At 40.2% G+C, this 25,729-nt stretch overlaps 2 protein-coding genes across 4 annotated transcripts; one reads left to right on the forward strand and one right to left on the reverse strand.

Moving 5' to 3' along the window:
- Positions 1 to 1,308: 1,308 nt before the first annotated feature.
- LOC117289019 (phenylalanine--tRNA ligase, mitochondrial-like) lies at positions 1,309 to 25,179 on the reverse strand. Of its 3 annotated transcripts, none has more exons than XM_033769925.1 (7): positions 24,928 to 25,179; positions 7,315 to 7,843; positions 6,688 to 6,856; positions 4,973 to 5,141; positions 3,901 to 4,032; positions 3,173 to 3,330; positions 1,309 to 2,699 (listed from the first exon to the last, which is right to left on the reverse strand). In XM_033769925.1, the coding sequence occupies exons 2-7, from the start codon at positions 7,791 to 7,793 to the stop codon at positions 2,409 to 2,411; spliced, it is 1,398 nt and encodes a 465-aa protein (XP_033625816.1). In that variant the 5' UTR covers positions 7,794 to 7,843; positions 24,928 to 25,179; the 3' UTR covers positions 1,309 to 2,408. The 3 variants fall into 3 exon arrangements, with proteins under 3 accessions (XP_033625816.1, XP_033625814.1, XP_033625815.1); XM_033769923.1 differs by lacking the exon at positions 24,928 to 25,179 and adding an exon at positions 8,946 to 9,278; XM_033769924.1 differs by lacking the exon at positions 24,928 to 25,179 and adding an exon at positions 8,528 to 8,699.
- Positions 9,454 to 16,810, forward strand: LOC117289020. Its single transcript, XM_033769926.1, has 7 exons — positions 9,454 to 9,674; positions 10,214 to 10,447; positions 11,463 to 11,596; positions 12,125 to 12,237; positions 13,107 to 13,328; positions 13,802 to 13,982; positions 14,363 to 16,810. Exons 1-7 carry the CDS (start codon positions 9,634 to 9,636, stop codon positions 14,521 to 14,523), a joined length of 1,086 nt encoding a protein of 361 aa, XP_033625817.1. The 5' UTR covers positions 9,454 to 9,633; the 3' UTR covers positions 14,524 to 16,810.
- Positions 25,180 to 25,729: the final 550 nt, after the last annotated feature.

Genomic DNA, 25,729 nt, shown 5'->3' on the forward strand with positions numbered 1-25,729 from the left:
GTTTTCCCCACTCAAAGAAAATAGGGAGGCAACGGGGTCATCCCGGGTGTAATTTACATTTAGAAATAACATATACTGATATATACCGACCACTACAATGTATATTTCTTGAAGTGATACTGCACTATGTCAAAAATGTAAAAAAATCATTAAAATGCTGAAAATAACCCTTGTGTCTTGTTTTCTTCAATTTTATGTATACAAAAAAAAACATTTTATGGTAAAATTCAATTTTATGTCAAAAATCAATTAAAATACTGGACTTACTCCTTGAGGACTTTTAGGCCCAATTATTCATAAACATTATGGATAAAGTAACCTCCTGTTTTTTCTGATTTAAGGCCAAAAACTAATAAAAATGCTGGACTTACCCCTTGTGATTTTTACAATCAATTTTAGGCAAACATTTGTGATTTTGTGATTTTTCTTTTTTCAGTTTAGGCCCAAAATGGACAAGAATGCAGGACTTAACCCGTGAGGCCCTTTTTCAGAATCGGACCCAAATTAATTATAATGCTGGATATGCCCCTTGTGGTGAACTTGTGATCTTTTCAGTTTTTGGCAAATTTGTTTTTACGGTGCGACTTTATGCTCGAAAATGATACATTAAGAAAACTCTTTTTTTAAATCGCACAGAAAATTATTTAGATTTTTAAAACAAGACTTAAATTTTCAAAAAATATGAAAAATGCCATAGGTCAAGTGGATACGAAATGGCATCATTACGGATGCAAAATTCTTTTGAAAATCAAAAATTTAAATTCCAGCAAAAATTTTAACTTACAATGACAAGAGTGCAGTAATAGCAATAATCACACCAGAAATAAAAGTACTTTGCTGAATTTTGTTTTACTCTCTTACATAAATGACACACAGATTTACACATTTTTTTTGTAGGAATAAACGTATAAAAGCTTTCAGCATCATTACACTTTGTCCTCTTTTGCGTGAAATAAATCCCCTGTGCTGTATAAACGCACACCCATTCCTAAAAATCGTTTGGGGTTTGTATTAAACAATTATTTTTTGTTAAACCTATAAAGAGTTTTGGTACTTTTTGTAGGACACAAAACACAATTTCCACAGATTTACTTTAAACTTTGATTTGAAGATAATGATGGTAGAAAGCTTCCCTTAAAATATTACTTACTGAGGTGCTGTAGTTTTTCAGAAATGAATAAAACAGCTCATGAAAATAATGTTTGTCTCAGTGAGACGAAAATTTTTTTAACATGTAATTGTAAAACATATTTTTTCGACATTGTTTTACTAATTTCCAAAAAAAAGAAGTACCTCAGTAAGTAATATTTTAAGGGAAGCTTTCTACCATCATTTACTTTAGACCCTTTAAGTTTAATGTAAATCTGTGGCATTGTGTTTTGTGACATACCAACATTACCCAGACCCTTTAGACAAATAAACTGATTAGTTATGCACCATCTTGTCTGGACATAAACTTCACCTGGCATGCATTTTCATTTAATTTGGAAGTATAAGATTCCAAGCCAATTAAAAAAAGTTCTTACTCAATATAAATCTCAGCTTGTAAATTTAAATCAAAATTAAAGGATCCTCAATCACAAAACAAAACAAACCGTCCCGATTCACCATCCAGTATATCTTCCCACTATCTTATTAGCTTCACACTCCCCTTGGTAAATGATGCTTTCTCAACTACGTTTTCAGACAGACAAGATGGATGCTCATTCAAATATTGAACAAAATTAATATAATCGATGTTACTCCCAAACATACATGCTCAGATAAGTGAAATCAGCGATAGGTGATTACAAAATAACCCCCAGAAAAAAGGGAAATTTCAAGCATCAACTCCAGTTTCATCAGTTCCTCTTTTGTACAGGGGAAACAAAGCGTAGCACGGTAGGTGAACTCCTGTGCACACTACACAATGGAATAACTAATTAGTGAATACACCCATCAGTCAGTCAACTGACCATCCGAAAATTGAATGCTCTGAGGTCATTCCTGGTATTTTCCTGGTACGTCCATCAGAAGCCTGTTGTGTGTATACACCCCATCCTACGCAAATTATTTAAAGTCCTCCTTCAGCAGTTTGCTAAAGTTTGCCTTTAGGGACTTTGATTCAATTTGATCACTTGATCAGTCAATCGTACTCCCTCCCTGTGGACTCCCCTTAAGTCTGACCTTCTTGGTAAACGTCTCAACATTCATAGCTCGGTAGACACAGGCCTGGAATTTCATCTTTGAGAGGGCAAGGCCATTTTCTTTTTGCAAAGGGGCACTTCCATTGGAAATTCTTAAAGTCGATGGGAAACTTTTAAAGGGGCACCAAGGCCAAGACCAGGGGCAACTGAGGTCAGTGCCTGCGTGTAGTTCCAGGCCTGAGACATTCAAGCACCATGTCAGATCCCTGTTATGGGGTACTCTCACTTAATCCGCATCTCCACGCCCAATTTCTCTTCCGCCAAGGTCCGGATGTTGCCATGCACTCCTCCGACTTCCTCCTTGGTCAACGTCTTCTCCATGCTGCGGTAGACGATGCGGTAGCATCTGCTTGTCCGCTCTGTCTTGGGATTCTTGTACTCATCGATGATGCTGACTCTCTCGACGAGGTCACCGGCAACGTTCCTCACAAGATCGAAGAAGTCATTGGGACTATAACTCTCGGGACACCAGAAGGAGAGATCCTGTATTAAGGGTGGGTACTTGCTGAAGGGCTGCAAGAAAAATATGACAAGAATTTATTAATAGGAGAACTTCCTGGAATAGTATACTCCTACCATTCAACTCGCCAAAGTTGTGGAATGCACTACCTTCGTTGAGGTCTTTCTAGTGCCCTTTGCACACAGTATTTGTCCATGTGGATTACAGCCATGTTACAGACCCCAAGATTTTGTTTTTACCCCGGGGTTACCCCAGCGCACTTTTACACTGTCCCCACCTTCGACCTTATTCCACACAGTTCTGGTTGCACATTTCAATAATACCCAGGGCGTCCGCTTACCAGGCATTCTAGATAGACTAGAAATAAGACATCTGTTCTAGAATTGCAAAGGTTATGGGTTTGAATCCCTAAAGCAGATGCTACCACATCATGTACACTGTAGCATGGAATAGACTACCGAGTATACAGTGCTTTATACCGATGGTGTGAGGGTAAATCCAAATATTTAATAAATCAAAAACAAACCTTGAATTTGACGTTGCTTGGATCCGCAACTTGAAACTGTGAGAGGAATCGTTCATCTTCACTCCAGAAGAGTCTTATATCTGGAATATCGAATAAGATCATCGCAAGACGTTCCAGACCTAGACCAAAGGCATAGCCGATTTTATCACCAGCTCCAGCTACAAGAAAAATAAAAGCAATTTAATGGAAACTTCTTTAGGAACACCATTTTCAACAGCCACTAAAGGCCGAGTCACACTGCAGCGATAACGCAAATGATAACGATCACGACGCAAAGAGAATGCATTCTATTGGTTGAATTGCTCCATGCAGAATACGCACCTGCTCATTCAACCAATGGAATGCGTTTTTTTTGCATCGTTATCATTATCGTTCTTGTTATCGCTGCAGTGGGACTGGGCCTTAAGAGGGTTGTAGGTAGAAGCCACCAAGGCTGATCAGATCAACAAAATTATTTGTGTTTAATGATGGTGCCATTGGATGCGTTCGATTAGCTTCCCTGGGTCGACCCTGGTCTGCCCCCTTTACGTATGAATAGCTTTGACGTCATTCCAGGGGCTCACACGGGTCAGCCCTAAGTGCCCTGCTTACAGAGTGGGTCACTTGGGGCAGGCTTGAGGTGCATGACGCCACCACGAGAGGTCGAGAGCTCAGCACTGCCCACTAACACTGGCTACTAACATAATAGGATATTTGCACTCTTAAAGATCTGCAAATTATTATCTAACCTGAGTTAAGGATTTGGTGCTCCATAATGCCACTACCGAGAACCTCCAACCACTCCCCTTGAAATTTAATCTCTAGTTCCCAGGAGGGATGAGTAAATGGAAACTCTGTCTCGACCCAACGACTTTCAAGATCTGAAAAATCAAACATAAGGGAAACGAAAAACTTAAAAATAAATACTTAAGGTTCGTGTTTTATTATTTTGTATTATTATTATATTTTGGCAATTCACATAAAAATACAAAAACATTCATTATATAAATATATACATCTGGAATAGAAAAACAGTAAAAAGGGGGATACATCAAGATGTAAAAAAGGAGAGCAGGCAGTAAAAGAGAAAACAAAGTACTACATGACTGAGGACAACAGAAAGACATCAACAATCCAGGTTTGCCAGGACTGACAAAAGTGCCTGCACTGTCACCAAGAGGTGTGTCAGTCCAACCTGGAAGGACAAGAAACAAAAGGACAAACAATTTCACATAACAAAACTGTGACACCATGTAAAAATCTATTTAGTGTGCATTGGTGGCTCTGACAAGAGCTGGTTTGTACTGCATGACTTTTCGGTCAGTGTGTTATGACCTTCTTCTGGAGAACAAACACCAATTAAAAAAAAAAAAAATTTAAGTTTACAAAAGCATGGATTGAAGAAAGAAACCTTGTAAAATGTTCCAAACCTTGCTGTGATTGACTGGCTCATATGGGAGCTGCTTCAATGCAAAACAATTTTGCTTACCAGAGCAAGGTTACCAACCAAAATACTGTGTTGTGTACCATTGCCGGCCGACTGGTTTTCTAATCACATCAAGATCAAGATCATTAGTAATACAAGGATCAAGACACAGATCAAGGTCAAGATCAATTTTCAGATTAAGATCAAGATTAATATTCAGATCAATATCAAGATCAAGATAGAGATTAATAAGCAGATTAAGATCAAGGTCAATATGCGGATCAAGATCGAGAACAAGATCAATTTGCGGTCAAGTTCAATACACAGATCAAAATCATGATCAACTATCAAGATGAATATCACTAGATCAAATTTACTATATTATAAAACCCTACCCTGTCTAAAGAGATTCCTCATGCAGTTGACCAGCGTAGTCTTAAGTTCATACTCCACCAGCTTAACAGCTTCCATGGTGTGGTGACGCTGTTTCTCAATCGTACGACACTTATCCATTCCGGGGCTCTCAAACAGGCTTAACTCTTTATCATTGTACTTCTCAAAGAGCTGTATCAAAAACAAAAACTAAAATTATCATTCTGGAAGGTTTCTTTATGTCTTTTGGAGCTGGATATGTAATAAATAATTATAAATAATAGTAGGTATTTGTAATGCGCCAAATCAATCTAAACAGATCAATGTTCAAGGCGCAGCAGAGACAATGTAAACACAACAATGCATGTACTAGTCTTGACCCAATTTGTCAGTGAGTGATAGTGGATAGTGTAAATCGTCATAGCGCGCCTTCTTACGAGATGATTTCACCAACTTGAATGGCTCTCAGTCAAGTTGGTTAAATCATGCTGAAGAGGGCCCGCTAAAACGATTTACAACCTAGCGCACCCTTTGAGGAAATTGTAAATTTCTACTGGAACATTTCAAAAGCACCCAGGGGGCATGAAGGCAATCGCCTTTGTTGCCTCCGTGAAGTATCAGGTCTGCAAAGGTATAATTTGCCTTGAACGCCCTTTTGACAAGTTTGATCATAACAGATATAAAATTGCACTGGCCTCTGGGCCGAGTGTACTGGCCAAAGGCCAAAATCACTGGCCTCTGGGCTGAGTGTACTGGCCAAAGGCCAAAATCACTGGCCTCTGGGCTGAGTGTACTGGCCAAAGGCCAAAATCACTGGCCTCTGGGCTGAGTGTACTGGCCAAAGGCCAAAATCACTGGCCTCTGGGCTGAGTGTACTGGCCAAAGGCCAAAATCACTGGCCTCTGGGCTGAGTGTACTGGCCAAAGGCCAAAATCACTGGCCTCTGGGCTGAGTGTACTGGCCAAAGGCCAAAATCACTGGCCTCTGGGCTGAGTGTACTGGCCAAAGGCCAAAATCACTGGCCTCTGGGCTGAATGTACTGGCCAAAGGCCAAAATCACTGGCCTCTGGGCTGCAGTCCAGTAAATAGATAGATAGATAGATAAAATGGTTTATTAAAAAATGTCCTCGCAGCACAAAGACTGAATTACAACAATTTTACATAAATTTAAAATTTGAAATTAAATAGAAGGCAAATTGGTAATAAAAAATAAAATAAAAAAATATGTGAAATAGTTAAGCCACTCCCCTAAATTTACACATTGAAAATTTCAAATCCCAGTGCTATTTCAATCCCTACAAGAAGTACGGGTTGTCTCTTGCATGCCAAACACCACACAACATAAATTAATACTTCTTCAATCTTGAATCATTAAATAAGTTTATCTGATCTTAAGAAGATCTGAAATCCAGATCTGAAGAAGCTTCTAGCTTAAGGAGTGAAAAGTAACAACTGAATTATAAAAATTTGGGAGGCTAATCATCCTTACTCGCAGCGTGTTCTAAAAGCTGGCATGCAAGGGCGCCTTTGGCAGCCAGCCACATCAACCCATTATGACAACGGAGCACAGCCAGAGATCTCAAGTGTTTGATTTTTTTCCGAGGGAGGAAATTCGGATGGTCTGGAAAACCCTAGTGGCACTGCAGAGAACCAACGGCACAACTAATTATATAAAGTGACATAGCCCTACATAATTTTGGATATGTAAACAAATATTTTACTTCATCAACATTCTCACCTCATGTGGAGTGAATAGCCGTACTCCCTCCATCTGATGGAATACGGGATAGTGACTGGAATCAATCTCATCACGCCGATACACATCACCGGCTACTAGGAAAGCATCCAGGCCCGAGTTTATCAACTCATGCTGGTGGGCGGAGGTATGGGCTCGAAGCATAAACTCACTATGTAAGGAATACAGTACAGGGTGAGTAAATGACCGGGATTGGTGATATTAATCTTACACCGATGTGTGTTAGCACTGTATACTCAGTACTTTCCCGAATCCTGTGAAAAAATATCACACTCAGGCATAATTATTACTCGGGTGGGATTCGACCCCACGACCCTTGCAACACTACAGCAGTGTCTTACCAACTAGACGACCGAGATTGCCCGGTAGCTAGAGGCAGTTTGAATCCTATGATTTGGCAGCAGGTACTGCAACAATATATAACGGGATTGGTGATGTTTTTCAAAACAAATAATAATGACACTCAAAAGTTCAGTTATGCATACAAGCACTCTCTCCTGCTTATTGGGGAACACAATGTCTTTTGCTCAAGAGTGCTGGGCAAAAATTTTAAGTTGTGGGCGGGGCCGCCCGGTGCCGCCCACTATGGCTACAAGACTGATTTATTACCTATTTATATAGTAATTGTCTCCCCTGAGTCTGCTGACGTGATCCTGGGGAACGAGAAGACTGTCAAAGTTCTGTTGCATAGTAACCACAGGACTGATGCTGTCATAGATCGAGAAGAGCGGGTTACCGCGTCGATTCAATACGGCTGTGTAGAAATAATCTCGTATGCGTTCTTTGATGAGGCACAGAGGATGGTGTTTTTGGTTGTGAAGCTGGCAACCCACGCGGGAAAGAATCTTTGGCGTGACTGTTGTCATGTTATCCCTGGGGAGCGTCAGATCGCAAACGGAGACTGTTTCAACATTTTCTTCGCTGACATTCGTGGATGTGAACGATGATGCGCGATGGACATTTTGACATGACACTCGAGGCTTGTTGAGACGACAACTCAGGAATGAATGTCTCAGGATACTCCATGTGAAGATGAACATGTTCTCTTGCTTAAATTGACGTCTCCTGAGTGTTCTTAGTGCGTTCATTGTGACGGAATGAGTCTTCTCAGCAAAACAATGAGTGGATCATGAAAGACCTGAAAACAAAAAGAAGAAAAAAAGAAACATAATGAAAGTCAATAAAAAAATAAAATTGTCGGGCTTTTAAGTTTGTTCAGATCTACCGGTACTCCTACTCCTAGAACTACAGGGTTCGTTCCGCTGTCGTCTCGTTGGTGGAGACGATAGGGGAACGAACCTAATAGTTTTAGGTGTAATCTACTCCCAGCCAGGTATTCCTATAAGTGTGATTTGTTTGTTGTGTTTGTTTTATATTTGTTTTTTAGCTGGGGGAGGGGGGGGGGGGAACAGGTGTGGGCGAATTAGTCAGGGGTGACTTGTCGGGAGGGGGGTGGAATGTGGCACTGTGGGTCAGGTGGGTTTGCGACTTTGAGGGGCCGGGGCCATTTTGCTAATGCTAGCATAGCCATAGGTGGCGACAACTTAATGGTGGGCGACTGTGCTGGGGGCGAGTTTACACAAATTCATAAGGTTTATCGCGATTCAGAAACGCAATGGATTGTGGGAAGGAATATGGGGCGGTTTCTATGCAGTTTCTGCACCCGCACACGCAACACCTGTACCTTTGTGTGGGTTCAACAGCGCCCTCTCTTGATATTTTGCTATACACGATAAACTTATTGGCGTACTGCAAGGTCCATGATGATCGCAAAAGGATAAGGGACGGAAGCTTTGAAATTGGTAGTTGTGATAATCGTTACCTTCCATATCCTCCATTCCCAACGCACGGACTAACCTCTACCTCCATTGAAACTGTCTTGATTGCATTGAGGAGGATAGGGGTTACCACTGGGGGACTTTTGAAGTGCGTGGGGCAGCAGACTTTACCACTGGTAAATTCCCACTGTTTACATATCATGTTTTGAGCATGCTCATTATGCTCACAATATTTCTTGTGGTGTGTCTGCTGCCACCTAGAGACCGAATCCCACAAACAATAACATGACAAAAGTCCCCCATCAATCATCATGCCCATGCCATTCTGATTTATATCGCAACTGGTTGAATTTTCTAACCCTTATAACTGGGAACAATTTCCTTGGCGAGTAACTTTACATGACACAGATTGAGTCAAGGCTTGTTTTGACGTTAACTTAAGAAAAAAGTAATTCAATTTACCTCTGCTGAAACTGAAATTTCACCAGATGACATGAACAAAACCGCGCGTTCCGTTCTCCTCTCACCACCAGCAAGCTAGTTTGTTTTAGCTTAGTCTCTGTTCAAGCATGGAGGTAACCAAAGCCCTCTTCCGAAGCAAAGTGACGTAGTCAAAATTTGGGCACTTTCTCCAACCACTTTCTCCATATCATGCGCTGAACATTAAAGCATGGGGGTAGATTAAAATGACCTTCACCAATGTACATCCTACCACATTTGTTTATGTTTTCGTTCCAAAATCTTAACAATTTACGTAAACAGCGACACCAAAAAGACTAGGCATACCCCCCATGCCATCCGCACGTACGACATGACAGCACGCTTGATTGCGTACCACACACTAGTCTCAATGCAAGACGTTGTTGTTTATTTTCACCAACTATCGCTTTCCGTACGTATGCCCTACTCTCAAGAACGTCTTGTAATAAGACTAACATACGAGCAAGCAAGCAGCGCACATACACAGCAGTGAGACTTCCGGCTTGTTGTTGCTTTGGTGTGCAATGTGCATGCAGAGTGTATGCTGAGTGGTGGTGTGTGAAATGTAAACAACACTTGCAGACGAGTTTTGTTTCGTTAAATGTGTCAGTATCGGCTTGGAGATTCTTCATAAAAAGTACACCGAAAACAACTATTGCTAAATAGTTTTATGTATTTGCCATTCACAACTGTGACAACTGTGTTATATAGGTAAGTGATTGGGGAGAAATATTTCGACAAAAAGAAGCTTTCTTTCAGTTTCATTTTTTTAGGATAGAAGGTCATCGTACTCTTCGTATGTCGTACGGACAGTGTACAAAACAGTGGGACGTCAGTTGTCACTGTTTTGGGGGGCTTGTGTGCGCCTGCAGTCGAGTCGTGTTGCAGTGATTGTGAAATTTCTGAAATTTGATTCAAATTGTTTTCTTCTTGTTTACAAGTTTTAGTTGCATACATTATCATTTATATGCATATCATTTGGTACATATTCCTTGTTGAGAGAGATATTTTTTTTAAGGAAAATGAAGTCAAACAAACAAAGAGAGGTATTTTGAAAAAATCCCTTTTCTAGTGCGGGTTTGAATGGTCGCATAATATTTCCCAAAGTTGTCATTAAAAAGTTTGGGTATGTTGCCCAATGTTGAACTTTTGTGAACTGATAATTAAGGGCGCCGCTATGCACATAAATCAAGATAATTTTAAATGTTAAAAAAAGAAGTACAAGTAATCCATACTTTTCTCCTAAAAAGTGTTCAGGTTGTCGAAAACTATTCCAGCAAGATGTCCGTTGTTGTGCGTCGCCCAGAGATGAATTTGACGTCCTCGGGTCAGGCGATCTATGTCACCTTGATCAGTGAATTCATGCGTAACCCAGGCAGGTTCTTCACCGTGCATGGCCGAACCTTCAGACACAACCCACAACAGCTCAACGTTTGTGATCGCTCTTCCAAGAGAAAGACGATGTTTCCAGACTCTATGGGAGGGTAAGAATCATTTCATACAAGTAGCAGAACCTTCATATAACTCACAGAGCCTGCTTGGATATCCACAAAAAGGCATTCTTTCCAAGGACCATCAGGCCTGTATGCTTCGTTTTTGAAAGGGCAAGGGCGGGGCATTTTCTCATTGGTAAAGGGCACCCTATGATTATGAAGAAACTGTTAACTTCTCCTGTAGCATTTCAAGGGCACCAAGGCAATGACCAAGGGGCAAGATAGCTTGCTGGCTAGTAACACTTGACTCTAGGTAGCGGTTGTGGGCGATTTCGAACTTGGTTCCTTTTGACCCAATTCACCTGAAGTCATCATTAGAATAATCTAAGATGTGCCATTTTGGTGGTCAATGTCACTGAGCGTTAGTCAGTGAAAAGCTGTAGACCGTATTGAATATGACGTCACACGGCTCAAATATCTGACCTACAAGATGGCGTCTGTGCGTGTGCGTGCGTGTGTGCGTGCATGTGCCGTAGAAATCAAACAGTGATTGTTGCGTGCTGCATGCTTTGATGATGTACGCGTTTGGACGCGCATATGGTTTCCCTCTAAGATGGCGACTTTTCATAGCAAAAAAGAGTTATTCATTACAGTCCAGTGACCACCAAAATGGTGAGCATGGCACAGTCGCCGCGTGTCAATGTCATTTTAGGCGTTTACAAAATGGCGAGCGTGGCACAATCAAGGTGTTTGACGTGTGTGCAAGGGGTCAATAGCCCGGTAGGCTAGTCATCTTAGGTCTTACCTTAGGCAGCAGCCCTGTACCCCAGTGGAAGATTGAAACTTTACCCTTAGGTAGCCCAGTGGGCTATTCAAACTTGGCTGTTAGGCAGCCAAGTGGGTTTTATGAAAAAATAAAAACTGCGTTCATCACATTCATTGTACATTTTATTCTCAAATGAAGAAATATGATTCTGGGCAAATGAAACATACTTTATGGAACCAAGCAGTTGACTTTACATATAAAACAACTTATTGTACATTTTGGTTTTGCTTTTTATAAAAGAATACTGAAAGTTTCGACAGAAGCCGAGCTGCAGTCACTGATAAGTCGCTTCATGCAAAATCCAATTTTCTTCACGGTCGACATTGAGAGATCCAGCAAGGCTACGTGCAGCAATGTTCGCTACATTACCAGAGGTAAGAAGATATACAATTAACAATAAACAACTAATTATTGTAAGGGAAATAAGGTCAAATGTTGTACTAGCAAGACTTGAGAAAGTGTAAACAGTCTGCTTCGGTGTCTGCTCAATTGGAAAATGCAATGTTCGCCACACCACGATGAAATTTAAAAATTTAACATTCATGAAATGCACACCAACTGTTTTTTTTCTTGTAAATACAGTTCCTTTCCCTTTGCCATAATTGTTTCATAGATGATGTATCTATGTATTAATTGTACTTTTGTACTCGCGTTGAATTAAACTTGTCCCCCACCATCTTGGTATGATACGCCTGCAGCCAGAAACTTGATCATTCGACTTGGGCATCCATCAGAGACCAGCCCACGAGCTGGGGCTGTGGTGGCTGACACCGGGGCGGCAGACACAAGTATCGTGTGATGGCGAATCCAACGCCCTCATGTAAGTTTTACTTGTACGTGTAAGCTAATCGAACACACCCCATTGATGGCAAAGTGTTTTTTATTTATGCTGGATATAACAGGACAATTGGCAGTAACAGTGAACACAAAGCATCCACACATTGCTCATCTTCTTCAGACACAACTTGCCCAGGGCATGGCAGCTCTCAAAGAGGGAAAGAACTTTGCTGTGGAGGTAAAACATTTGTTTCACTGACAAGAAAATAGAATTAGTTGTTACAAATAAAAAGGACCTACACAAATAGTGAACAGCCTGATATTTCTGCCGAAAGGCTAACATTGTTCAAGGTTTAAGGTTTATTGTTTCCACAGTAACAGCGTAAAACAGGCAATGTACCAAAGAATACAGTCAAAGACAAGCCTTCACAGTTGGTGTATCTCAACATATGCATAAAATAACAAATCTGTGAAAATTTGAGCTCAATCGGTCATCGAACTTGCAAGATAATAATGAAAGAAAAAACACCCTTTTCACACGAAGTTGTGTGCGTTTAGATACATGTAGTTGATTTTGAGACCTCAAGTTCTAAACGTGGAAAATTACTTCTTTCTCGAAAACTATGGCACTTCAGAGGGAGCCATTTCTCACAATGTTTTATACCATCAACCTCTCCCCATTACTCGTCACCAAGAAAGGATTTATGCTAATAATTATTTTGAGTAATTACCAATAGTGTCAACTGCCTTTAAGCCAGGAGGAAGTAAATACACTTTTATGATACTGCAGGGGGAGTTCACTAAGAAGCAAAGCTTATGAGCGTGAGTCCCAAACAGGTACAGCCCTTGAGCCCAAACCAACGTGACAACACGACAAACATAAACAGGTCTGTAACTGTGATTCTGGTGTTTCTGGCAGTGGCTGCTAAGTGCGGCATAAAATCATGAAAACTTTAAAACCTGTTTTAAAAGGTTTCTCTCTTTGTCCAAGCGGCCTTGAGCACCTTATTGGTGGATCTTTCGCTGAAAAATATAAGACTACACTATTTTTTTTTTTAAACTTATGACACTCTACCATGTCTTGTTCTTCATGGCTTTACTTTTCAGTTTAACTTCAACCCTGTCATGGTTTCCTGGGTGCAGTCACTGTTTCAAAACCAAGACGACCTGGACATGTGTGGCTGCAACACCAGCTACAGCAGCGAGAATGGTAAAGTGACCGTCACTAGCTACAGTGAGTTCGAAGACTGCTTTGGCTGCCAGTATCCTGGTGTTCTTGCCTGGGTTGTTTGTTTTCCCTGCTGCCTGCTATCGTGTCCCTGCTATCGGGTAAGCTTCAGCTTTTTGTAAGTAGCCCACTAGTGCATTTTACTTGCCCTCGGAAAAGTTTCAGTAGCCCAGATGTGAAACCTAGTGGTCAAACTTGCCGAACATGGGATAAACTGGTTACCAGCACAAATACATTCTTGCAGCTGGAGTTCGACTCAATTTTGTTGCTTTGTGAATAAATTTGCTAAGCACTATATTCTGCTCGACAATTTTTATGGCTTTATGTACTGCAAGTGAACACTTTCGATAGTGGAGAATTCCACCGTTAACGATTTGAAATCTTCTGACAGGTTAAGATTGTCTAAAAAACTAACCGAGATTAAGAAATGTATGTGTTCTGTTCAAGACAAGGCAGTGGGCTGATCCAGTGGTGGACAGCAGTGAAATCAAATCGGCGTAAACTAGCGTACACCTGAGGCCTTATGTGCTATTATAGAGAAACAACTAAAGAAATATGACATATTTTTTTGCAGGTCCACCGTGCCTTAACAGTTGAAGATTTTGGTGGTCCAGTTAGTGGTGTGATAGCTACGTACTGGAGTCCCGTAGCACAGCTACGGAACTTGGAGGAAACTGTTGCTTGTGTGTTGCAGTTGCTTAATCAAGAACCAGCTCGCGAGGCGACGACTGTGGACTTGCCTCCAAGTTATAACGGTAAGAATAACCTTTTTTAACGGCAAGATTTGTCTGAAAAAGCTATTTTCAGACCTCACTTCATACCACAGCAATCTACAGCAACACAGAGTACCTTCCATAGTTTAGAAGGGGAACCATTGAAAATTAGTATACAGCCCTGAGCTGCTGTGGCACTCCAGTGGCTGTTTCAAACACAATATCAACCTCTACCCTCGCAGGTACCCATTTGTACCCCTGGGTGAAGAGAAGCAATAAAGCATCTTGCGCAAGGACAAAAGTGTCATGACTGGGATTCGAACCCACACTCCAATGACTTAATCACCAAAACCTGAATTCAATGCTCTAAATTACTCGGCCATGACACCCAAGATCTTTGTGAAATGGTCTGTTACCCACAGATGCTGTTGCCAGAGGTCCCACACCCATTGGTCCAGCAGCCTACTACCCGCCTGCCAGTCAGGTCCAAGCTTATGGTCAGCCTCAAGTACAGACTCGTCAGCCACAGCAGATTCAGTATCCCCACCAGCAAGTCAGCTTCCCTCCTAACAATGCCATCTGAAGAAGTCTATCACACAGAAGTTGATGTCGAAAATCTGTTTTTCCTTTGTTTATTTGATACACGAAAGCAACATACAGGCAGTCCAAAAAAAGATACAAATAAAACACCCTCATGCAGTAAAAAATAATATAGTCAATTGGTAAACTCACAAGTTGTTAGAGTATTTTTGTTTAAGAAAAAAGTTTGGTTTGAGTCAATTTCAGAAGCTGCTTAGTTTATACAACACATTATATTAACTAGTTTCTTGTATTCATACAATCTAAAATATTCGCAAAACTAAATTTAAAATCAACTCAAGTGACTTAATTAAATGCTGTAAATAGGAAGCCTATACACTTATTGTAGTCAAAGGACTTCTCCAATATATATTTTTGAGTATTTGTATATTATGAATCATTATTTTTTTGAAAGGTTTGTTTATTAAATTGCCAATGGTTTTCCATTTTAGATAATTGCAGGGTCAAATTTAAAAAAACTGTTCGAAGGGGTTTTGGGCATCCACTCGTTAATTCTAGTGCCACATTTTTTACCGTATTTTGTCAATGCAAAACTGAAATAATGATTAATCCCAAGGAATTTGTTCAAGGCATTTGTATATTTTTGTGATTTTTGTTTTTAAGAGATTTTTTTTTTTAACTTCAAATCCCTTCTCTGGTACCAATGTTAGAGAAGGTGAGTATTACTTTCTGTTCGTTCTGGAAAAACTTTGGTAAAATAATGAAGAGAATACAGTTGTCTTTATCAAGGTTAGTAATGTGTTTGCAATGGTGTAGAAATTGTAGGTCTTCGAAGAAACAATGAGGAGAAAGTTTTCACCGACTGAAAACAAAGTTCCAACATTTATGACCAAATTATTATAAGTGATCTATGAATCAACTTGTGTTGCCCCAAATCAAGGAAGCATTGACCAGCAATCACATGAACAATAACAAAAGTAGTTAGATGGATACCGTAAGGTTTGCGGTAAAACCATGTAATGATATTCGGAAAAGAACCATAGGTTTCAACTCCTAATTGAATTGGGGTGGTTTTTGAATTGAACCGAAAAGAACTGTATGTGATCGTATGAATAGTAATAGTGGCCACTTGTAACTGTACTGAAGAGATGCAGAAACAAGTGTGGGCCTGTAATGAGTAAAAAGTGTCACGTTTTGGGGCATAAAAACTGATACATAAATACCTTACTTCAAACTTAATTTTTTTTATTAAATGCTTTGTACTAGTGTAAGCTGCTTCAGGCTTCTAACCAAACGTTGACATTGATATTAATTGTAGACATGATTTCCAAACGTGTAGGGCCTACCTTCTCTTTAAGCCGGTCCCAATTAAAGAAGGGTTTAATTTCACTGTTTTCTTTTATTAAATTTACATAAGGTCCTGATATATTTTATTTTTCGTTTTATTACTCTGTTGATTATTGTAATCTTAAAACGATAAATTTTGTATATACTTGGTTGGAAATGTATATTCAGTTTTCCATTATGTGGATATTCTACTTTGCTATCAGAAAGCGTTGTAAAGTTGGTAACGGCAGGCATTGATAAATGGTGGGGTTATCATTGTATAATCGGTTTTGCAGTAATACCACGGTTATCTACTTTGCTTTGTAGAATTTGTTCTTTGGATACCATTAGGTTTTGCTTTCTATTCTACTACCACGGGGTAGATTCTGGAATTCGGGAGACTAATTAAAATTTGTGGAAAGAACAAAATGTCCTGCTTATTAACTACTACCTGGTTGTTGATAGGATTCGAACGGGGATTACTTTCGGTTAGTAGATCGAGGGGACCTTTTAGTTGGTCTCCTCAAAATGGATGCAAGTTAATATTAAGTAACACGAAAACATCACTCAGTGTAACATAGTGTAGCTTAATTATAAGAATCTTTTTGTTGTTGTTGGTATTATAACATAGTTGTATTATTCAATTTTGTACTAACTATATTTATATAGCTATTCTTTGGGAATGACGCGTTTAAAGAGTAAAGTTTTGTTTTAAAAGCAAGGCATGTAAATGCATTTGTAGATCCTGTGTTTTTCTCTAGATATGGCAATAAACTAATGGAATTGAAACATACTAGCGGGATGAGGAAGATTCTAGTATAGACAAATGTTATGAAAGGTAATGTGGGGTAAGGGAGGTATTCTTAAAGGTAATAATCATTTCGTAGGATTGGGTTAGAAATTGTATTTATAATCGGTATGGAATATTGTCATTTGTTGTATTTTGATAAATTGTTGAGCGTGCACAACATAGTTGTGAAACGTCGCCTTCCCTCCTAACCTTCTCTCTTGCGTTCTCCAACTAAAGGAATTGGTGTGTGTTTCTGGAATTGAGTTTTAATATTGGGGAAGGGTGTACTTGGCAATGATGGTTCATGGCATGATATGTAGGGTTTTTCGTGATGTTTTAGTGTTGATCGAGCGGGCCAACGCATTATCTGTATAAATTTTATATGATCTCTGGAACCCTTTACAAACTAAAATAATAGAAACGGTAATTTTATTGGTCTTTAATAACTACTCCTACGTCCTCTCACTTATTTCAATTTTAGAAAACATTTGCCTTGTTATTTTGAGGGTTTGTACGTCCAGTTTGGCTAATTTTTGTATGGAGAAATTGGTGAAAATGATAGTATCCGATTCAGCCGCACATGAGGGCTCAACCCGACGGCCGATTGCTTAATACCATAAAACGGATTTGGCAAATACACATCCTGAGCCCTGACCAAACTGCTTTAAGTTCTAACATTTTTGTTGCTTCAGAACCTTGACCAATGGAATGTTCGTTTACAGCTTCAAAACAGCCGTTGATGTTTCACAAAGTTACTATTCTTAAATGGTAATTTCATTGAAGAACTGGCAAAACCTATATGAAAAAAATCAGTAATGTATTCACTTTCTTCTTGCAAATAACTTATTGCAATTTCTGCGTGTATACGTTCTGTGTGTGGGGGATGATATAATGGACTGTACCCCATACCACCAATGGTACAGGGTTATCTGGAACAAATAAAGTTATTAGCAACAGCGGGTTGCTGTTTTATGCGTTTAAAAAAGGCTGGAAAGCTGGGTACGCCTACATGAGTGACTTAATTATAACAAAACAAATCTGTAACAGGCGCATGTATTTTTTTCTCATAAATATTTTTTTTTATTTACCACGCGAAATTAAACCCGACGGCCGATTGCTTAATACAAAACGGATTTGGCAAAATGTACATCCTGAGTCCTGACCAAACTGCTTTAAGCTCTGACAATTTTGTTGCTTCAGAACTTTGACCAATGGAATGTTCGTTTACAGCTTCAAAACAGCCGTTGATGTTTCACAAAGTTCGTAACTCTGAAAGCATACTATTCTTAAACGGTAATTTCATGTACTATTTTGAAGAACTGGCAAAACCTATATGAAAAGAATCAGTAATGTGTTCACTTTCTTTTTGAAAATGTTGCAACTTTTGCGTGTATACGTTCTGTATGTGGGGGATGCATATGGACTGTACCACCAATGGTGCAGGGTTATATTTATATGGAACAAATCAAGTTATTAACAACAATGGGTTGCTGTTTGATGTGTTTAAAATATGCTAGAAAGTTGGGTAGGCCTACATGAGTGACTTAATTATAATAAACACATCCTCAGGTGCATGTATTTTTGTTTCTCATAAAGCCTTAATAAATTTTATTTTAATAACACGCGAAATTACCCCCCCTGTACAAAGTGGTATATACACAATGCCATTTACCCCTCTGCATGCTCTGTGAAACATCAATGAGTCACTCTAGAATGTTAATGGGAGTCCGAGGTCGCCACCCACTTCAAACCTAAATAGGTGGCTCTGTGTGCAGCCTACGGCTTCCCCCTTCGACCAACAGGTGGCCCATATCAAAACCAGACAACCACTAGAGGTGACTCTGTGTGCAGCCTATGGCTTCCCCCTTCGACCAACAGGTGGCCCATACCAAAACCAGACAACCACACATGTAACGAGATATCGCTCGTGACTCCAGCCAATCAGACAACTCGTAAGAGGGAGTTCGGGTCAGGGTTTTGTAGACTTGCAACCCGACGTCTGAAACGACACAACCGTGTTGAATTCCACAAGGATGCCATGCCACTGGACCTTCTAATTTCAATCCAAGATGGCGCGGGTTACGCTTTTAATAGTATAAATTTATGCTTTGGCTTTAAAGAAATTGTATGCGCGATGATGACCAACTGCGTTGAAAAACTACTTTGTACGACTTTTTCATAAAGTTTTCAAGATCGTTGAGACGTTTTGAAAAGTTGCTGTATAGCATAATGTTAGGCCTACATTATAACAAAATGCTCTACCCATGGATCCTTGAAAGAAAGACCTGTTGAGCTACAATTCTCATGCGGTTGCACTTACAACATACGTGCGTGTCTTTGTCGGATTGCCACTTTGTATGTCGTCAAAACAAGCATGGGACTTGAGTTGAGACCACTACCGCGCCAATAAATTGGGACACACCTAGTGAGGATACCAGTGCTCTGGTCTTAGGTGTCCTTTGTTTTGTGTATGTGGCATATGTCTGCGCGACAAGGGCGGCGAAAGAGCTACCCCTCACCCCAAGGGACAACAATGCACAAAGTGTAAAGTTCCTCTGGAAATAATGACAGCACACGGAGGCCCTTTTCATATCCAAGACAATTTTAGATTGGCACATACTATACACCACTGGAGAGCCTTAATCAAGGGATACAATGTCATGTCTTTGTTTGATTTTTGTGGCCTAGACCTAGCCGATGCAAGCCGACAATAGAGGGGGCTATTTTCGGTCAATTTTGGGCAAGGTTGTCAGCTCATGGCAGGAAAAATGTGGCGAAAATGGTCGGCATAACAAGTTCGCTGTGCACTTGACCATAACTCCTGAACTTGGCATGCTAGAGAGAAATGTTGGGTACCTGTGTGTGGCTTGGATATTGCCGAGTCCGATGATTAAATTCCGGGAGCCCGCAACGAGTCCGTGGTGCTCAAAAAGACGTCCGAGCAAGCCTATACTCAAAATGACGGGGTCGAAGATTGCTACCCGGACGTCAACATTAGCAATTCTGGATAGAAATTCAAAATACAAAGTCTCTTATCACCCCCAAGGAATCACCCAATCCAGACATACTATACACCGAAGGTGAGCCCCGCTCGGGGGCTAATAATTTATGTTTGTTTTGTGTGTGTGGCACAAGTCTGCGCGACAAGGGCGGCGAAAGAGCTACCCCTCACCCAAAGGGACAACAATGCCCAAAGTGTAAGTTTCTCTGGAAATGATGACAACACACGGATGACCTTTTCATACCCGAGACATATTTAGATTAGCACATACTATACACCTCCAGGGAGCCCTAATCAAGGGCTACAATTTCATGTCTTTGTTTGATTTTGTGGCCTAGACCTAGCCGATGCAAGCCGACAATAGAGGGAGCTATTTTCGGTAAATTTTGGGCAAGTTTGTCAACTCATGGCAAGGAAAAATGTGGCGAAAATGGTCGGCATAACAAGTTCGCTGTGCACTTGACCATAACTCCTGAACTTGGCATGCTAGAGAGAAATGTTGGATACCTGTATGTGGCTTGGATATTGCCGAGTCCGATGATTAACTTCCGGGGAGCCCACGACAACTCCGTGGTGCTCAAAAAGACGTCCGAGCAAGCCTACTCAAAATGACGGGGTCGAAGATTGCTACCCGGACGTCAACATTAGCCAATCTGAAGAGAAATTCAAAGTACAAAGGCTCTATGACCCTCAAGAAATCGTCCGATCCAGACATACTATACACCAAAGGAGAGCCCAACTAGAGGGCTACAAGTTCATGTTTGTTTTGTGTATTTGGCACAAGTCTGCGCGACAAGGGTGGCGAAAGAGCTACCCCTCACCCCAAGGGAGTTTTGTGCACAGAGCTGTCGGAGAGAAAAACGAAATTCACAACGGGTAATTTCGATCTCAGTATCATGCTCAATCTTCAAAATTTTACCACCACCGGATTGCCATGTTCAAAGGCTTTCCTCTCGTACAAAACTTAATGCTCTGACGATTTTTAAGGCGGGGCTAGATGCGACGGCGTGAGCAGGCACCCATTAGAAATTGCCGTACACTGTTCGTGTCTACAATGTTTACAAACACATGGCGCAGTCTGGAATCCAACCAAAAATAATAGTCATTCAAAAATAGGCCCGGACAATTAAAAACTTTCAGCAATGCTCTGGAATAACTCTGAAACTAAAAATGCTAGAGAGATGCAGTTTGTTCCTTAGTCATCCTAGCATGTCCCTGCATCAATTTTTTAGAGGTTTAGGGCGACTTGCACACTTCTTGATAGCAAAAAGCTCAAGTATGCGGAGTTGCTCAGAAACGATTTCAACAACCTAATATTCTATTTTAGACAGATTTGAGAGCCCCCAGAAGGTGTTTCAATGTACAAAAATGTTGCCCAATTGTGACCTGGGGGTTGTTGACTTCCAGCTTGAGGTATGTTGGATGACTTAGGCCCTGAATTAAATGGTCCTCTTTGCTGAGAGGTATAGGGACATTTTTCAAGGTTGATGTTCGGAAGTTTTTAAAATTAGACCTGTGAAGGGGTGTTTTTACTTGGAGGGAGAATAACTCGACGGGCCCAGGGACTCCCCATATAAAATTGACCAGAGAATAAAGATTTCAAGAATCTATCAATAATTTTCCCTTTCAAGGCTGTAAGACTTTTAAGTATTTTTGGTGTATTTTTGAATATTTAGCAATTTGCACTATGTGCTATGGGAGATTTTTTTGGTGGGTGGCACCCTTAACCTTTCGGTGTGTTTTATTATTGTCATAATTTTTACATGAAAATGTGCAGTTATACACTTTGAACAACAGTCAAGATAGTGTATACAATTTTTACCCGGCGAAAGTGCATTTTTACGTCAAAAACAAAATGGCCGCCGTTTCCCCCCTGAAACCGTACACAAATTTCTCATTGACATAACTACAAAGAACAAGGCGACTCTGCCAAAATTTTGCTAATAAAATTAGGTTGGTACTTTTTTACACTTAAAATATTTCAAAATTCAATATGGCCGCCATTTTACATAAAAATAGGGGGAGGAAAATGTGGGCAAATTTTCAGGCAAACTAATTTGGTAAGAAACAAAACTAGGAATCTTGGTTAAAAATCACGATCCAGCTGTTTACAATGATATTCATTCAAAAATTGGCCCGAAAAAAAAAAAAAAATTTCAGCCATGCTCTGAAATAATTATGTAACTAAAAATGCTAAAGAGATGAAGTTTGTACCTGAGTCATCCTGGCATGTCCCTGCTTCCGATTTTCAAAAGTATGGGGCGACTTATACACTTCATGATAACAAAAAGCTCCAGATAGCGGGGTTGCTCAGACACGATTTCAACAGCCTCCACTTTGGGAGTTTTGTGCACAGAGCTGTCTGACAAAAAAAAAACAGTTTCAACGGGTTAATTCGATCCCAGTTTCATGCTCAATCTTAACAATTTTACCACAATCGGATCGCCATTTTCAAGAGCTTTCTTCTCGTATCAAAGATAAATTAATGACGCATGAACTGTGTTTCGTCATCATCAAACCTTGTTTTTTGACAGAAATTAGTATATTTTTTCCGCAAACAAACAATAATCCTGTACTTCTCTCAATATTCTCAACACGGATCCTTAAAACAAATTAAAACAAAATTGTTCCTTATAATATCAAGGGCCCCCTTTTGATCTTAAAATCAAAATAGTTGCTGGCAGTGTAAGTCAAATTTTTGACTCCCATAAATGGCCGACCGTGTTAGTTCGCACAGTTAGGGGAAAAACACGCAATTTCGGGGCAAATTTGTGTGGATCATTGTATGCTACTTTTAAAACATCTTTCCAACCATATGCATTTTGAAAAAAAAAGTTACAAACGCTTTTTTATAGACCAACTCGTCCGATCCAAGGCAAAGTGTTCCTTTAAACAGGATACTATTCACAACAAAACAAGAGTTTCCAACAAGATTAGATACGAAAACAATGTGTTTTCACTAAGGCAATAGCTCCCTCCTTTTCAAACAAAAATGAACCCGCCTTCGTATTAGAGAGAACAAGTCTGACCTAGTTAATTAATGTAAACACTGTTTAAAACAATTACCAGAAACATACCAGTTATACCAGTATGCGTGATAAATAATAACAACAATAATAACATATAAAAATAAATATTATAGAGAAAATTAATTTTGTTTTTTGACCCATACACCGATGTGTGTTAGCACTGTAAACTCAGGATACTTTCCCGAGTCCAGGGAACAAAAATACCCCGTGAACAAAATATCATGTTCCTCGGGTGGGATTCGAACCCGGGACCCCTGAAGTTCAAGAGCAGTGTAATGCCAACTAGGCTACCGACGTTGCCCGATAACTAGAGGAAGTTTGAGTCCTAATGTTTTGGCAGCGGGTAAGACAAAATGAACAATAAAGAAATTGAAGAATGCAAATTTAATCTGGTGGAAAAATATAAAAGGTTACGCTCCGGAAGTGTCAGGCATTCAGGCGCCGGTTCAGTTAATGGCACACACTGGCCCCTCCCCTTTGCCATATAGAACCCAGAGCACATCCCCCCTGCCTCGAACCCTAGCCACCACGCGGACCCTGTCCCTTTAGGGGAGAAAACAAGGCAGATCCCAATCACACTGTCCCATCAGGGGCAGCAAAAAGCCTTGAATCTATATTAGAGACAGACGGTATTCGAACCCGGACCGGATGATCCGAGTTGCTGAGACAGTCCCAGCACCTTACGCACTGCGCTATTGTGTTGGTGCTTAAAAACTGGTGTTTTCATGGTCATAATCAATTGACTCCGTGCCTCACGTGACAAAGTGGGTAAAATGTAAACAAACACGGCGTACTGCATATAAACGTGCTACAAGAAGACACAATTACTGTTGCAATTTCTGGCTCAATAAAGACTCAATTCGAAGAATATTCCGGATTTTGTCATATGAAACCTTACAGATGGCTGAACAATGCCAGTAACAGGTAAAACCAACAGTCGCCCAACTAGGAAATTCCACGAGAATGTTCACACGATGTCATGTGTTTATGCACGGAAAGTGTGATTTCATTGCCCTCGTTGTAATGATTTTGTTGCTAATATTGTAAATACAAATCTCCTGAAGAAGCTGCAAATTCATTTATTTTCACCCTCAAGTTATTTTAAATTTGAAGGGGTAGCTAGAGTCGGACGCCTTAAAAATTGCGGTCTCGGCCATTGGTCCAGCCCGACTTCACGCCGTGCACAGCACAAAATCCACGGCGCGTGAGCTCGCTCTAACCTCAGTAATTTACGTAATCTAACAATACTCTCAAAAGAACCCGTTTTGTAGAAGAATACTTGAAATATCAAACAGCAAAAGTGATTTAAATCAACAGCACAACATTCAACTTAATAATAGGGCTTCGTTTTAAGTCGAAAATACAGCCGATTATGGCCCATCGGCGCGAGTTTCCCCATGTCTTTCCTGTGCAGCTTTGTTTTTCTATAACAAAGTGAAAATAATGTGATAAAAAAAATCACAAAAACAAAAAGCCTGGCAGAAATGTACAAACAGTTTGACTACATATATTTAAAGGGTCTATACACTTTTTGGTAGCCCCAAAAAACACAATGTCCACATATTTACATTATTAAACTGACACAGTTTAAAGAGAATGATAGTAGAAAGCTTCCCTGAAGTTATTACCTCCTGTAGTGTTGTAGTTTTTGACAAATGAGTAAAACAATGTCATGGAAAGATTGTTCAGTGATCATGAGACGAAAATTATTTTAGCAAGTAAAAACGTAATTCCATGACATTGTTGTACTCACTCAAAAACTACAGCATATCAGCAACTATTACCATTATCTTCAAACGGTGAAAGTTTAATGTAAATCTGTGGACACTGTGTTTTGTGTACAAAAAGTTCCCAAACCCTTTAAAACCAGAAATTTTAGCAAGACATTAAAATGGTTTTAGGTGTTCAGGAGCTTGGTGAGGTAGGGCAAGGGGCTACTTTGATGTATGTTGGTTTCATAGCTAAACAAAGCAAACTTGGCTACTTGGCGCAATTGCAGGGACGAGTTGTTTTCAGACGCAGTGAACCACCACGAAAATTTCACAGAATCTCACATAATTGTGTGCTATGTGTAATCATTGATGAAGACAGTTTAACTCACACAACAAGTTTAAAATGCGACAATTACCATGCCCTCACGCACAAAAACATAATGCCGTATTGCACTTGCACCCTTCAGCATCTGTGCGCCCCTACCCAGCATCTATGGGTGAGACCAGGAAGCTTTAACCCAGCAAACTGTGTCCCTGGTGTGCCAAAGCAAGGGCTTGCTCTGTGTCCAAATGAACAGAGGAAACTTACCAAAGACAACAAATTTATCCAGTTGAATATTGAAATAAGGACTTCACATCATTCGGTCATCACAATCCTGTCCACTTGGGTTGCCTTTCTGACCATCATGTTGTCTTTGTTTCCTCGTAATTCAAATGTACAGGTTTTACCAAAACCTACCATCAAAAGTAAACCCACGGGATGGTCCAGGGAGACTGCAAACAAACTAGTGTCGGCACTGAAGGCTTTGTCGTAAAGAACTGGGAAGCTGACCGTAATACATACAGTGACTTCGAGAGCATTCACCCACCTGAAGTACGGTTTAAGATGACCAAGTATTGTAGCAAATTAACTTCGCCATTCTTTGTATGACGAACCAAGAATGTTCTTTTGTTAAGGTTGGCATACTGCATAGCCATTTGGTGTTTGAGATGTATGTATACCCCCCCCAAACACCCTCCTCATGTGTCTCCATTGTGTTCTGTGATCTCATGAATGAACTCATTCGAGGATTTTTTAGAGGGTTTGGTATTTTATTATAAACCACAAGGGAAACTGACTGGGACAATTTTGAAATGATTTTTGGGGTTGAACAAAGAATTGACTAGAGTGGGATTCGAACCAACGACCTCCGGATTAACGTGCCGGCGCTCTACCAACTGAGCTATCTAGCCCTATATTGGCTTGGTATTTTGTGTACAAATGGGAAATAGTGTGTGTGTAATAGAACCATAGGGTCCCCATCTGTCACATACCAGCAGTGTTCAGCGTTTGGTTTCTTGCCAAAGTGGTGGCAATTCAATGGCATACGCCAACACAAAATTGTCATGAG

This window comes from Asterias rubens, chromosome 4 (assembly GCF_902459465.1).
Source record: "Asterias rubens chromosome 4, eAstRub1.3, whole genome shotgun sequence".
Classification (NCBI taxonomy): domain Eukaryota; kingdom Metazoa; phylum Echinodermata; class Asteroidea; order Forcipulatida; family Asteriidae; genus Asterias; species Asterias rubens.

Bases quoted from the DNA above. Each gene is read 5' to 3' on its own strand.
- LOC117289020 (XM_033769926.1), top strand. From the start codon at position 9,634: ATGTATTTGCCATTCACAACTGTGACAACTGTGTTATATAG. The intron at 10,448-11,462 runs GTAAGAATCATT...TTTTTATAAAAG, and splicing joins TTTCCAGACTCTATGGGAGG to AATACTGAAAGTTTCGACAG. The intron at 13,983-14,362 runs GTAAGAATAACC...TGTTACCCACAG, and splicing joins CTTGCCTCCAAGTTATAACG to ATGCTGTTGCCAGAGGTCCC.
- LOC117289019 (XM_033769925.1), bottom strand. From the start codon at position 7,793: ATGAACGCACTAAGAACACTCAGGAGACGTCAATTTAAGCAAGAGAAC. The intron at 5,142-6,687 runs GTGAGAATGTTG...TTTTTGATACAG, and splicing joins GGCTATTCACTCCACATGAG to CTCTTTGAGAAGTACAATGA. The intron at 2,700-3,172 runs GTTTGTTTTTGA...TTTTTCTTGCAG, and splicing joins CAAGCAACGTCAAATTCAAG to CCCTTCAGCAAGTACCCACC.